The sequence below is a fragment of the Tachypleus tridentatus genome, chromosome 2 (genome assembly GCF_004210375.1).
Source record: "Tachypleus tridentatus isolate NWPU-2018 chromosome 2, ASM421037v1, whole genome shotgun sequence".
Lineage (NCBI taxonomy): Eukaryota > Metazoa > Arthropoda > Merostomata > Xiphosura > Limulidae > Tachypleus > Tachypleus tridentatus.
Genome location: NC_134826.1, coordinates 74,807,978 through 74,821,746, shown reverse-complemented (window position 1 = coordinate 74,821,746; position 13,769 = coordinate 74,807,978). Strand labels below are relative to the sequence as shown.

General features: G+C 32.2%; 1 protein-coding gene across 5 annotated transcripts in view; it reads right to left on the bottom strand.

Moving 5' to 3' along the window:
- Positions 1 to 12,448, bottom strand: part of NELF-B (negative elongation factor B) — a 41,406-nt gene extending 28,958 nt beyond the window's left edge. Inside the window, exons 1-6 of one of the 5 annotated variants that reach the window (XM_076488583.1) lie at positions 12,142 to 12,388; positions 9,781 to 9,997; positions 8,902 to 9,251; positions 7,523 to 7,639; positions 528 to 839; positions 282 to 430 (exon numbers count right to left, since the gene is read on the bottom strand). In XM_076488583.1, coding sequence (XP_076344698.1) covers positions 282 to 430; positions 528 to 839; positions 7,523 to 7,639; positions 8,902 to 9,210 — 887 coding nt within the window. In that variant the 5' untranslated portion in view covers positions 9,211 to 9,251; positions 9,781 to 9,997; positions 12,142 to 12,388. Of the gene's footprint in view, positions 1 to 281; positions 431 to 527; positions 840 to 7,522; positions 7,640 to 8,901; positions 9,252 to 9,780; positions 9,998 to 12,141 lie in introns of all 5 variants that reach the window. The other 4 variants (XM_076488584.1, XM_076488585.1, XM_076488582.1 and 1 more) reach the window with 4 other exon arrangements.
- Between the last annotated feature and the right edge of the window lie 1,321 nt (positions 12,449 to 13,769).

The following is a 13,769-nucleotide window of genomic DNA, read 5'->3' as shown; positions in this document are numbered from 1 at the left end:
TGTATAACAATATTTTTTTTTACAAATGATAAACATACTCATCCATTATCTCAAAACATAAAAAGGTGCTTTCAGTGTCACCACATAATTTAACAAACTGTGGAGTAGTTTAGTTTTCTACAAAATTACAAAGTTGATGTCTCAGTATGTTTTTAAACATCAGACATCAGATGAAACATGTTTATAAACTGATATTTAAGTTTCTAGTTCATACTAGAAAGGTTACAAATATTATCATTATCTTACACATTAAAAACAAATGACAAAGGAAACACCCTCACCCTATAACTTGTTCTTGCCCTCTCTTCACAGTGTCTAAAAATCCTTGTAGTTCCCTAGATCTTTTAATATCAACATTTTTCTCTCTAATACAAGCATCCAGGCACCAAGTGAATTTATGACAAGGATCAACAGAAGTTATTTCCTGAATCTAATGGGAAAAAATAGGAAAACTCTGGAAACCTTGACTTCTAATACATTTACAGTTTAAAAGCTCATCATAACTTTAATACAGAAATTGTACATACCTCTAAATCATGAAGTGACATCAGAAGCTCTGCTCGAAGTGTACAGTAGTGTACATTTTTACTACGAAGAAACAAGGTTCGTAAAAACTGAAGGACCATATCATACAACTGAACATGGTGGCCAATCATATTTAGAAGTTTCTGAATCACCTCGCCCTGTCTTCGTTGCTTAGGTGATGGCTGGAAAAAGGTAGTGTTGGGATCACTGTGGTTGAAAAGTAACTCCTCTTTTTCCTTAATGTACTGACTAAGGAGCGGAGACACTTTGTCACCAAACAAAGCTTGATTTTCTCTCCAGATCTGTCGCTTAACCTGGAAAATAAATCCTGTGATGTGCTTTTTATGGTTACACGTGTTTCACCATCTTTACAGAGAAATTTACCAACTGTTGAATAACTATAGTGAAATAACGGAATTTCACTATTTTAAATTAAATATATTTAATCATAACATTCATGTTGCTCACAATCTGATAATCCACGAAGCTAAGTCCTTCTTATTGGCATGTAATTATTTAAAAACATTTACTTATTTAGAGAAACTTGTGTAATAAATATATTAGTAACTTTTTCAGCACAGTATGCATAACTAATTTCACAAATTCTGTGAACATACACCAGTACAATGTCTTCTATATAACAAGTTTTTAATACATTTTATTTTCTCTGTAATATTATCAACACTTCTGTAACATGTAACATACTGGAATCAATCAATAGAGCATTTTGTAAGTTACGGAGAAATGTTTTTAGATACTCTTTCCTATTGTGTACCTGCCTCAGTTTGTTCATATTCCAGAAAATATTAGATCTTTCACTTAAAGCACTGTGCTCACTAGGCACAAACACCAAAATGTTTTAAAAAATTTCACATACACTACAAACACAAGTATGAATCTCGCCCTGGGGCTAGTGACACAAGGGCCTTATCTGAATAGCTAAGTCTAGCACTAAAATTAAAAACAAAAAAGAAACAAAGCAAACAAATTAGCTGTACAGTCCTCAAAGACTGGTACTTTTCAAATTTCAAGTGCTGTCAGTATAGGTGAATGTTCATTCAGTAAGTACTTTCAAAAAAGCTAAATATTTTCTGTTAACTCTTTATATTAAATGAATCATTATCATTAAAATAATTCACATCTTTACATCATTCCTCAACTGTTCAATAAAACAACCTCTCTAAGTGGAAATAGTAAATATAGGGTTAAAGTGAGCTACTTAAATGTTCCATCACCATGTGTATAACTTGAAATCTTCAGTGAAGAGCTTTATTACTGGAATGTTACAGATACACATTTTTTAAAAATTTCAGTGCATATGGAATCATTGTTTCCTTAACTCTTTGTCCTGAACCAGAGGTTTTCATATTTAGTGGCAATAACAACTCTCAATAAGAGACACAACCCAGCTGCCACAAGAAAGATTAGTAGCCTGTAAAGCTAATGTTAAAATTATGAAATATTAATGCTTAAGACACATTTTCATAGTATTTAAGAAGCAAGGTACACTGGTAAAACATCACTCTGATGCCTTCACTTACTCATTTCTTTGCTAAGATATTAAAACTTCAGAAACAATATACTAAACAGTTCCTACTGGTGCATTGCTACAGTGTTGTTGACACCAACATCTTTACTCTAATTTCCCTGCAATATGGGTTTTCAGTATGAGTAAGGTGATAATTATATTAATATTTCATGAATATTATCCATATTGTTTAATGTTCATATAACTTTGTAACAGGCAATTACCTTTCACCTCTCCATTTCCATAATAACAAAAACTAGATTACTTCATTCTTAGAGAATGGATAGTTCATTACTGTTCTGTATGTATATCACTTTATTGCATTATGGACCAAAAACATAACCTACAAGCAGCAGTTGACAGTTTGTTTACTTTATTTGAAGTTAACAAATATCTCATGATTAAACACTTAACCCAAATATTAGGACCAGGTAGTAATTGCCAGCTTTTATTCCTAGTGTTTATATATAATTTATCTGGTGATAAAGTTACAGGTTCTGGAAAAAGTATATGATGCTTATTCCTGTCAAGGATAGGTGTAATTATTTGTTATCTTGCAAGCAATAGTCTCAAGTGATCAGAATCATTACACTTTAAAGTTAACATTCTTTTACACAGAAAAAGTACTTCCAACAGATATATACCTCCTTTCACTCAAAGCTATCTCAATCCCGGTTTGTCCTTTAAGCATTGCTAAAAAAAAAAATATTAGCTAACAGTGCACTAGTCTTTTGTACCCCTTCATTTTCATGACATTTCAGAACATGTAACTACTCTCCACCAATCATACTGTGCCATCTGTACTTTCACAGCCAGCTGTGTATACTATTCTAGCACAGTCCTCACTTTTAAGAACTGGCAGGTACAAGATAAAAAACTGGCATATCAGAGAGGAGGAAGGGTAGAAAGTAATAAATAGCTTTCAGAAATATGTTTTTAGTGTAATAGATATTAACTTCCAAAATGGTATTCATTCTTCTCACCCAAAGCTAAAATTCCATGCTGCAAAAGTGGAAGGACCAGAGAAGGTGCAACAGTATTCAATCAATTGCTTTAAAGAACAAGTGTACCATAAAAAGAAAAAAGGCACACTGGAGGGGTATGGCACTACTTCTGGAACAGGAATGCTTTTTGCCCAGTAACAAACACAGTAATAAGTATAGGGCAGAATATAACAGACAGGCACCACAGCCTCAATACAGAGATGTACAGCATCATTCAATGGAGAAATGCTGTATAACTATGACAAGAAACAGCACTGCATTAACAAAATTATAATGTTTAGTGTGTAACTGACAATGGGCCCAAATAAATACATCCCAAGGGTAGAGTGTTGGAGCACACCCGACCATATCAACTGCTGTCCAACTGGGCAAAACATTCAGTGGAAAAACCCTGTTTTGAATATTGTGAGCAACAAGAGAGGTCTTCTACATTAAAACAATACACAAAAAAACAAAAACATTCATAGAAAGAGCCTTGGATACATAATGTTAGACCAACTGCAGTCTGCCTAGGCAAAAATATTCAAGAGAAGCATCATTACGCATTACTGAGTAGGTCAAGTGTGGTTCATCTGGGCAGAAAACATCCAGTGGAAGCACAGTGCATAAGGAAGTTATTTTGTAATCAGCAAGTGCAGTTAGTCCAAGCAAAAACATCCAGGGGGGAACATCTTGGGTCTAGAATATTATGTTAATAGATAATTAACAAGTATAACAACTACAGCCCCTATTCTCACTAAGAGGGTATACAAGAGCTATGAAGTTTGACTTAGTTTACAAACTCTATTCATGAAACAAGATAAAAATTAATATATATGATAACTTACATTAGTCAAAAACAAACAAAAGTGCATAAAAATGCCACAGGAAGAAGATAATACCCATCTGAAGAAGACATGCTAAGTTGTGCAGATCATGTGCAACAAACATACTGGGAGTTGTCCACGTACCAGCCTGAACAATTTCCTCTGAAGGACGTTGGTTTTGAGCAGTTAAAAACATAGTTAGAAGATGAATGTTGTGCAAAGAAACATTATGAAGGTGGTGAGCATCCACAGACACATTAGAACACGCCACTCATACAAATTAGCAAATACAACCAGTGAGCAATAGATCACAGAGAACAAAGAAGTTCCATGAAACAGACAGACAGAAACAAGAACCAAAAAATGAATCAGCCCAAGTCATATGACATTGCAGGGAATGAACAGGACAAAGTAGTCCATCCAGATCTGAAGGTGGGATATGGAGGAAAAGAAAATAAGAGAAAAGGCTAACCAACCTTCCCCTGCAGCCGATGTCCTGCAAAGGAAAGTCCAATCCATGTAGAGGACAACATACAAATAATAATAAAAGATGCATGAAACATTAATGGTATAAATACTTGAACAATGATGACTGCATGTAAGGAGGGAGAGGGGAGAATAGGTCTTAAGGGAAAGATGGTACAGCGAGTTCAAAGGGAGAAATGGACAGGGCATGAAGGATAACATTGAGATCCAAGTTTAGTAGAACTAAATAATATAGTGGACAGACCAGATGAAAGGATGAAAATAACCAGGGAAGAGAAAGGTTTCCAAAAGTGGGATAAAGGAAAGTATTTGATAGAACAGCACCATAATGAGCAACAGAATGAACCATAAAAACCATCCCTAACACAAGCAGGAACTGACATAGATCTTGATAAACTGACAGAAGTTCCAGCATCTCTGACTGACCACTGACTCAAAATTTCTTGAAATCAAGGAAAGTTCTCTAATCCAACCTACCAAGGAAGCACCTGTGAACAAATGAAACTTGAGATGAAGCAGAGGAATAGGAACCCTCAAAGTAGTCAAGCCATAACACAAGGTTGGCCCTGATCCTGGATGGATCGATGGGATGATCCAAGGTATTGTGGGTATAATTCAACTTGCAGTTAGGTATAATAGGTGCAATGAATGGGTATTACTGAGAAACTGTAAACTACCATGCACTTTTAAAGAAACATATAGTGAGGATGTTCAATTTATATGTAGTTTGTTGGTTGGAGGAAATCTTGAAGCCTATTATAACTAAAGTTGACGAAATAGATAAGGAGAAGTATAAACTTTGGGAAATGACAGCAAGACTTCAATAAGAGCTTACTTTTTAATCAGCAAAGATTAACACTGACATTCAGGAAGTTAGAAAGAGTAATAGTAGGGTTAAAAGTAGTGAACTTAATTGTAAAGATCATATTCTAGTGAACAACAGATTTCAGCCTTTGGCATATGTTGGAGGGAGAGAGAGCAAAAAGCAATAAAGAATAAAGATTATGAACTTAAAGAGGTTATAGTTATAAGTGATTCCTTAACACAGCATGTAGGTAGAATAATCTGTGGTAAATAGGGAGAAAAAAATCTAGATTATCCTAAACTGGGGCACAGGTGGAAGACATAACTGACAGAGCAAGAGATATAATGAAGAGGACTGGCAAGGATACAGTTTGCTGTGCACAAAGGGGTTAATGATATAGGAAAGAGTACATAAAGTGAGCTGATTAATAAGGATACAGTTTGCTGTGCACATAGGGGTTAATGATATAGGAAAGAGTACATAAAGTGAGCTGATTAATAAGTTCAAGTGGTACATAAAAGCATTTAAAGATAAATGCCATAAATTAATTGTGTTAAGTATACTGCCAAGAATTAACTGTGGAGATGAAATTTTGAACACATAATTGTTTATTAAATGTTAGGCTTAAAGTAACAGTTTTTACAACAAGCTACTGGCATTTGGTATTGAGTATTTATTTTCAGGCTATGAATATAAATACAATATTAAGTCAACTGTAGGAGTTAAATGCTCACAGTTTGTTAGTAGTAATGGGTGTAATAAGTGGGTTTTATTTGGGAACTTGGGATTGGCATATATTTTTAAGAAAGCTACTAATGAAGATATGCAATATTTATGTGGTGTTTGTAGGTTAGAGGCTATCCTCATCAAAGTAGAGCCAAGAGATAAAAATAAGTGTAGACTTTTGGAAATGGCAGCAGGATTTCAGGAAGAGCTTAAGCTTTTAAATTCAATAAATACACATCCTAACAGTGACATTCAGGAAGTTATACAACATCCTAACAATGGCATTCAGGATGTTATACACATCCTAACAATGACATTCAGGAAGTTATACACATCCTAACAATGACATTCAGGAAGTTATACATCCTAACAATGACATTCAGGAAATTATACACATCGTAACAATGGCATTCAGGATGTTATACACATCCTAACAATGACATTCAGGAAGTTATACACATCCTTACAATGGCATTTAGGAAGTTATACACATCCTAACAATGACATTCAGAAAGTTACAAAGTAAAATACATTAATTTTAATCCTGATGAGCCTATTCTGTTCAGCAATAAATTTCATCTTCTGGCTTCTGCAGATGCAGAACTACTGGAGAGAAGAAAAACAAAAGGTTCAGAGAAAGACATGGATGATAAGGAAGTCAAAGTTATAGATGATTCCTTGACAAGGCATGTTAGCAGAATAGACTGTGGTACATATGGAGATAAGAATTAGAATATGTTAGTCAGGTGGTGACAGAGAATGAGATGTAATAAAGGGGGCTAGCAGAGATGCAGTTCTTCTGGTGCATGTAGAAGCTAATGATGTGGGGAATGTAGATCAGAGGAGCTATTTAACAAGTATGAGGAGTTGATAAAGACACTTCAAGTAAAAGGCCATAACTTAATTTTGTCTGGGATACCAATTAGAAGTAAATATGGTAATGAAGTTATAAGTGGGTCATCAGGGGTAAATGGAAGTCTGAAATTAATATTTGAGGAAAAGCAGGATAACTGGTTGGAGAGGTGGGATCAGTTAAGTGAGAGGAGGGAACTTTCTGGAATGGATGGTTTACATTTAAGTAGGAAAGGATCTGGCATGTTTGCAAAGGCTACTAACTCAGCTGTAATAAAAATGTTAAACTAGGACTTGATAGTGGTGAGGGAAAGGATAAACTAAGTTAAAACTGAGATGTAGAAGAAAGTTTAGTGTAAGAAACAAGTATAAAAGTTGTTATCAGAATAAGCTTAATTGTTACTACTACATTGCTAGGTATATAAGAAATAAAATAAATGACTTTAGGACACTGGCTGGAAGAGAAGATTTTGGTATAATGGAAATAACTTAAACATGGTTAAATATAAATGATTTTGATGATAGAAATTTCTGCACGAAAGGTAATAGGTTTTAGTGGTACAGAGATAATAAGAATTTCTAAACAAGTAATTTACATGACAAATGTTACTTGAAGGCTTAGCTAATCTGAAATATGAGGAAATTAAGAAAGTAAATGCAGGAAACTCTTTATCAGATTTGGTTGACAAACAAAAACCAATATTAAACATGGTTACTTTCCTTAATATTTCTGAGAAGTTGGTTGTGTGAAACTAAGACTAAAACTGGGGCCTTATTCAATGAGACTAACCTGAATATCACAAGCTTCATACAACTCTTTGTCTGCTACAAGCTGCTTCAAGTATTTGTCTTCTACTCTATCCAAGTTCTTAAGAATACACATAACCACTGGACGAAGTGTTGGAACCTGAAGGAATACATTCCACAAAAAAAGTTTATTTTTATTTATTAAATATCACATCAAGTAAATTATGCACTAAGTTAAAGAAAACAAAAAAAATGTTTAAGTTATGAAAGAAAAGTCATAACTTAAACTGATTATATGAAAGTTAGAAAAGGTTGGTTATGGACTTAAAGCTTTGAAAGTACTGAATAAGAAAGAGAATGCCAGCATTTCCAGAATTTGTCTTTAAAGCTGGTTTGTATAGTCATAATACTAACCATTTTGATACCAGCTGACCTTAACATGTGTTAAAAAAACTATCATAAACATTTATGTCCACCAACTCTTCAGTACAGAAGATTTAGTGCTTCTATACTTTTCCTTCATGGAAACATAGTCTAAATCATCTGTGAAAAAAATTTTATGATATGTTCACAAACATTATATATATATAGGTATACAGCAATACAGAATATATTGACAAAACTTTTCTAGGAAGTTTGAAGTGTTAAAATGCAGTGAGATGACACAAGAGAAGACATAAGTATAATCCCTACAGGATTTACAATAATTTTTTTTAAGTTCATTCAGGAAATAAATGAATTATATATCATAATAATTAAAGTTTAAGAAAAATTTTATAATTATATGAATGATAAGGGCTGGCTTCAATATTTTGAAAAAATTATTTTGAGTTCAGAAGATAGAACAGCTGAGACAGACCAACAAGTCCCACGTTGTCCCAGAATGTTACATCTTGTTGAAAGAAATTCCATTTTTTCTCTTAGTCCATTTCTAAATGGCTAAACAAAATAATTAATTACAACTGAACAGCCAAACACTAAAAATTCCAGCACATCTAATATAGTAGTGGATATATACCACACTTATCTACAGATCCTCCAGCTTATTATTAAAACATATATGAAGGCAATATATTACACAATAAATGCATGAAATAGGTAACATCTACAAAATATAACAAACTTTTAGACCTGTATTAGTTTTAGTTCTTTAATTTTTATTGGAAGATATGTTTTTATAAATTTAGGCTTAGCATTCTACATAATCTTTACTGCAACATGAAACCAAATTAAAATAGACTCTACAGTAAAACTGCTTTTTCAATGCATTATGATATTCCCATCTCTATTAAAAACACAATAAACCTAGTTACATTTTTGTTAAAACTGTGAAATGTAAATTTCTAGAATATACTGTTGATGAATGAGCAAAAATTATGCTACTGAATTGTATAATATTAAGATTAGAAACTATGAAATTGCCTTGATCACAGGAAAACTCTTCTGTAGCAACTCTTTAAGTTTTTTTTCCTTTTCTCGGCCTTCTTGTTTCCCTAAATTGTCTATCTGTTGTAAAAGTTTCTCTTTCAATTCTTCCAGGACTGAAAGGTGAAACTCTAATCGCCTCACTCCATGTAAATCTAATAGAGGAAGCATTGGTCGCAGGGAAGGTAATAAAATTCCATTCTCCACCTGAAATTCTTCTATAGCACGCTGAGGATCGGAGCAGTTAGTCAGAGCTTCTCGAAGATACTCTTTACCAGGAATACCAACTTCTTCTAGCCCGGACATTTCTGTTTTCCAAAATTCTATTCACAATCCATTATTTTAAGCTGAAACAGATACACTATTTAATAAATGCTACTATGTTTCTTGCTATTCATTGTAAGGATATACCTTGATTATAAAAGATAAAGTAAATTACCCTATGCATAAGCAGAGGTTTCATTAAATAAAAACACAAATATTGAGCTAGTCACTTTAAGTTTACATGAAACAAGTTACTCAATGTGTATGTGCAGGTTGCATATAATACAAATCACAAAGTACAGGCAAATAACTACAAGTTTTACTTGTTATATTACATCAAAAGCTACAGACTAATAAAGTTGTCTATTTTGTTAACTCGGTAAAATTTCTTTACTTGTAAAACTGTATGTTTACACAGCCTTTATAGCATTTAAACTGTCTGACTTGGTTAAGCCTATATATATTACTATAATTTCAACAGAACTACTTTTCCTTTTTATGCATAAAATAATGGATTATGGGTCACTTTTTCAGTGTCAACATATATATGTATACATCTTGTACTTCTTCGATTTTGACATCTGAATTTCCTTAACAACCCCACAAACCTACCATACCCTAACAGTGCTCCACCCATCCAAATCATTGATCTAATCATAACTAATTAGCACTTGTGTTGTTTTTGGTTCCTGCAACTATACAGTTGCTTGTGAGTTACTTTTAACATGAATGTCTTTCTCACCAACTTCTAATACTAAACTGAACTGACTGTCTGGCTCAGGCATATTGGTTTCAGTAGGCCTTAGATGTCAAGCTTCAAACAATGCATCTACAGAAAGTAGCAAACACAATTTACTAAATATATGACAGAACATTATGCATCTTTAGTGAACAAAATAAATAATGTTGCATGGAAACAATTTTCTAAAAAAGTAACATTGATATTCTGCAGGAAAACATAATAGGCCTATCTATAACATACATTCTACCATACCAGTATACACAAAGAGTGCCTACATACTCTCTACTTAAAATAGACTTGACCCATGCTATGGTCATACTATTTCATACTAGTTACTTTTACAATTTAAAATTAAGCTAAAGAAAAAGTATACAATATGAAATTAATTACAAACTTTGTTCTTTAGATTATTTCACTGTGAATGTTATTATAAAAATAACTTTGACACAATTTATTCAGCCATATCATTAAATGTTCCAAAAATTCAGTAATCCAAACAACAGTTAGAATTAAAACAAAAAGCTTCATTGGCACTTGACATATTCACCACAAAAACACAAAATAAAAAGAGAAATTAAACACACATGATGGCTATCTACTAATCTTTAACTTAACCTAGGCATGATCTTGTTTCTTGGTTAAATGTTAATCAGTAGCAAACATGTAGGTACAAATAACTAAGTTATAATTTGTATGATTCAAGTTTGTTCTTTTTGCTGTTGGTTTTTTCAGAAATTTTAGTTTTAAGTTTAAATTGTAGAACTGATTTTGAAGTTAATTTAATCAAGTTTTATTGTAATGCACATTAACTTTTTTTAAATCAAGAACTCCTGTGGCTTGTTCTTGTATGATTTCCAATACAAGCTGAAAAACCTTCATCTGCTATGATAACTCGATTTCACTTCCATGATCACCGACTCTTTCTTTAAAACAAATAACTTTTGATGTTGCATTCCTATTCATAAATACAGTTTTGCAAATATGTGGCATGGTTTTGATAAAGAATAAGTTGTATACTTTGTGAAAAAATTATAAGACTTGAATTCAGTAATCAAATGAAGGTAACCACCAGTTTCTCTGATGTTGAAAATTTTTCAAAAAGTTTTTTGAACAGATATTTCAATCATGTGAAATTACTCTAAGTTTTTCTTTACATGAATTGAATAATCATACTTTTGTTTTGTGTTCAGATAAACTTGTTTTTTCATACATCTTTTGAATTTTCCCATCATTTCTTGAAAATTTTTAGTCTCTTGTATTCAAATGAAAAATGTATTTGACAGTTGTTTTATTGAAATAAAACCATTTCTTTCTAATGAGGCTAGTTTTTTTACAACAAAGTGCTAAATTTTTTGTAACATTGTGTAATATCTCATCTTGAAAAATACAAGCTGTAATTACCAAACTACCTTATTAGATTGTCACTTGAAAACAAAGATTCTTTTGAAGTAATTTTCCTGACATAATTAAACTTTGACTTTGAAACAAACTCTCAAGATGTCCTAAAAAAGTACTAAAAAATAAAAAGACTAAAAATATTTAGGTGCCACATTGTCCATATCTTTATAATTACCTATAGATAGTTTTGATTAAGAAGCAAGGATATCAGTATACACCAGTGAGGCTGTATTTTTCACATTATCATTTTAATTAGCCAAACAATAACAGAATAAGGTGGAAAAGAAATTTAGATATTACTAATTACAGATAATAAATTACATTTATGCATTATACTTTACAATGTATATTTATGAACTTTATGCATTTAAACTGATGAACTTTGGTTCAAAAATGTTGCACAATTTATATTAACTAAATAAAAATCCCAAATGTGCAACTTACATTTGGCTTTAACAGAATAAGGTGGAAAAGAAATTTAGATATTACTAATTACAGATGATAAATTACATTTATGCATTATACTTTACAATGTATATTTATGAACTTTATGCATTTAAACTGATGAACTTTGGTTCAAAAATGTTGCACAATTTATATTAACTAAATAAAAATCCCAAATGTGCAACTTACATTTGGCTTTAATTTAGATAGTTACGTGAATAGGTTATTCAAACTATATATTTGAAATAACTTGATTATAGAATAGGATTAGAAATAATAGAATAGCTGTTGGTGAACGAATCCATTAATCAGACTCATTTCTTTAGTGTTAAAATATAATTGATAGTCCTACTCCCGTAACAAGTTTAATTGACAAACATTACACTTACAAGTTACACTGTCATGTATAAATTCACATTCAAAATTTGAGCCGAAGTTCAATCACCTGTTGCACTCAAGTAAATATTAATTTTATTAAAAAAAAAAAAAATGACAAAAACAAATTCGCAACTGTGGCTCACACAATTTCTAACCACGAATTACTCAAAAATATATTTAAACATGACAAGTGTTACAACACCCGATTTACGACTTTTGGATTACAGATACTGATTAACGGTAACAACAACAAAATCCTCTTACTAGTAGTGCGCCATTTTACAGTTTAGTTAGCTTGTGCTAGATGGCATTATTCGTGATGACAATAAAACTATTTGAAATAAAAATGTATTCTAAAGATAGCTTGTTTAGGAATAAAAGCCGATATTAAGTAACATTATATTAATTATAACTTTTTGTTGTTTAAATAATTTCATTTCTTATTGAAATGAGTAAAATAAAGTGTTTATACTAAAAATATTTTTTTTGGAACTAGAAAGTTCACTGATGCTGTTATACGTTAAAAAGTGTTCAACTGTTTGCCTATTTTTTCATTAAAGATGTGCAAAATCACACGCTTACATAATCACACGCGTAATAATTTTTAGTAAAATTTTCATCAAAGTGAAAGAGCTAAAACAAACCTCCCTTAGTGACACAGAGGCATGTCTGCGGACTTACAAGGCTATTAACCCAGTTTAGATACCCATAGTGAGCAGAGAAAAGACAACCCTTTGCGTAGCTTTGTGCTTAAACACATTTTCAACGAACGAAAATTTAGATATGAATACTTCCAAGACCTTAAACTTATGTATTGACTGTTTGACATAAAAAAACTCTGTTACTTTTCAAAGTAAAGTTACACAATGAACTATTTACGGTGTGTTCACCTTTAGGAATCTAAGAAAACAGTTTCATTACCCCATTTTGATTATTATAGAGCTGAACCTGAAGACAGTTATAATGAGCTGTTAATCAAGTTCGAAAGTCCTTATTCCAACCAATCCAATACTTTGTTGTTTCTCTTTTTTACATACAACTTATTCAGGCTCACCCTTCTCCTTCATTCGATGTATTTTCAGTTTTATTACAGCTTGTGCATTTCTGTTGCTTTTGGAAATGTTATCTTCCATGGTAGCCCTTATCACTTTAGGTCAGGCTCATGCATGGGCTTTTTTATGGGCCTTTCTTGACCAGTAGAATTTCACAAGGATTCTTTGTTGGCTCTTATTAGCCTTCCTCATACTCTTTGTTATCAGTTGGCATTGGTGGTTATATATGACTCACACATTGGTGGGTATCTCATATCTTTCTTCTCATCTACTTTTCCACATTTAATGGACACATCCTTTAGGGGGTGAGAGGCATAAGTTGATCAACTGGATAATTTAGGCTTTGGTCTGCAGCCTAAGATTCACTTGGAAACTTAAAAGCTACAGTTACGACAGAAAGTGTTCGTATCCCTGCGTCCCGAGTAGTTTTTTGCTCATAACTTAAAAAGTATCACGATAAGGCTTATAGACATATCTACATAAATGTTTATGTAAATTAAATGACAAATAAACTGTTTATAAACAAATAACCAAAAATAGGAGAGGCAGAAAGTGTTCGTACATTTCAGAACATGTGAAGTAACTGA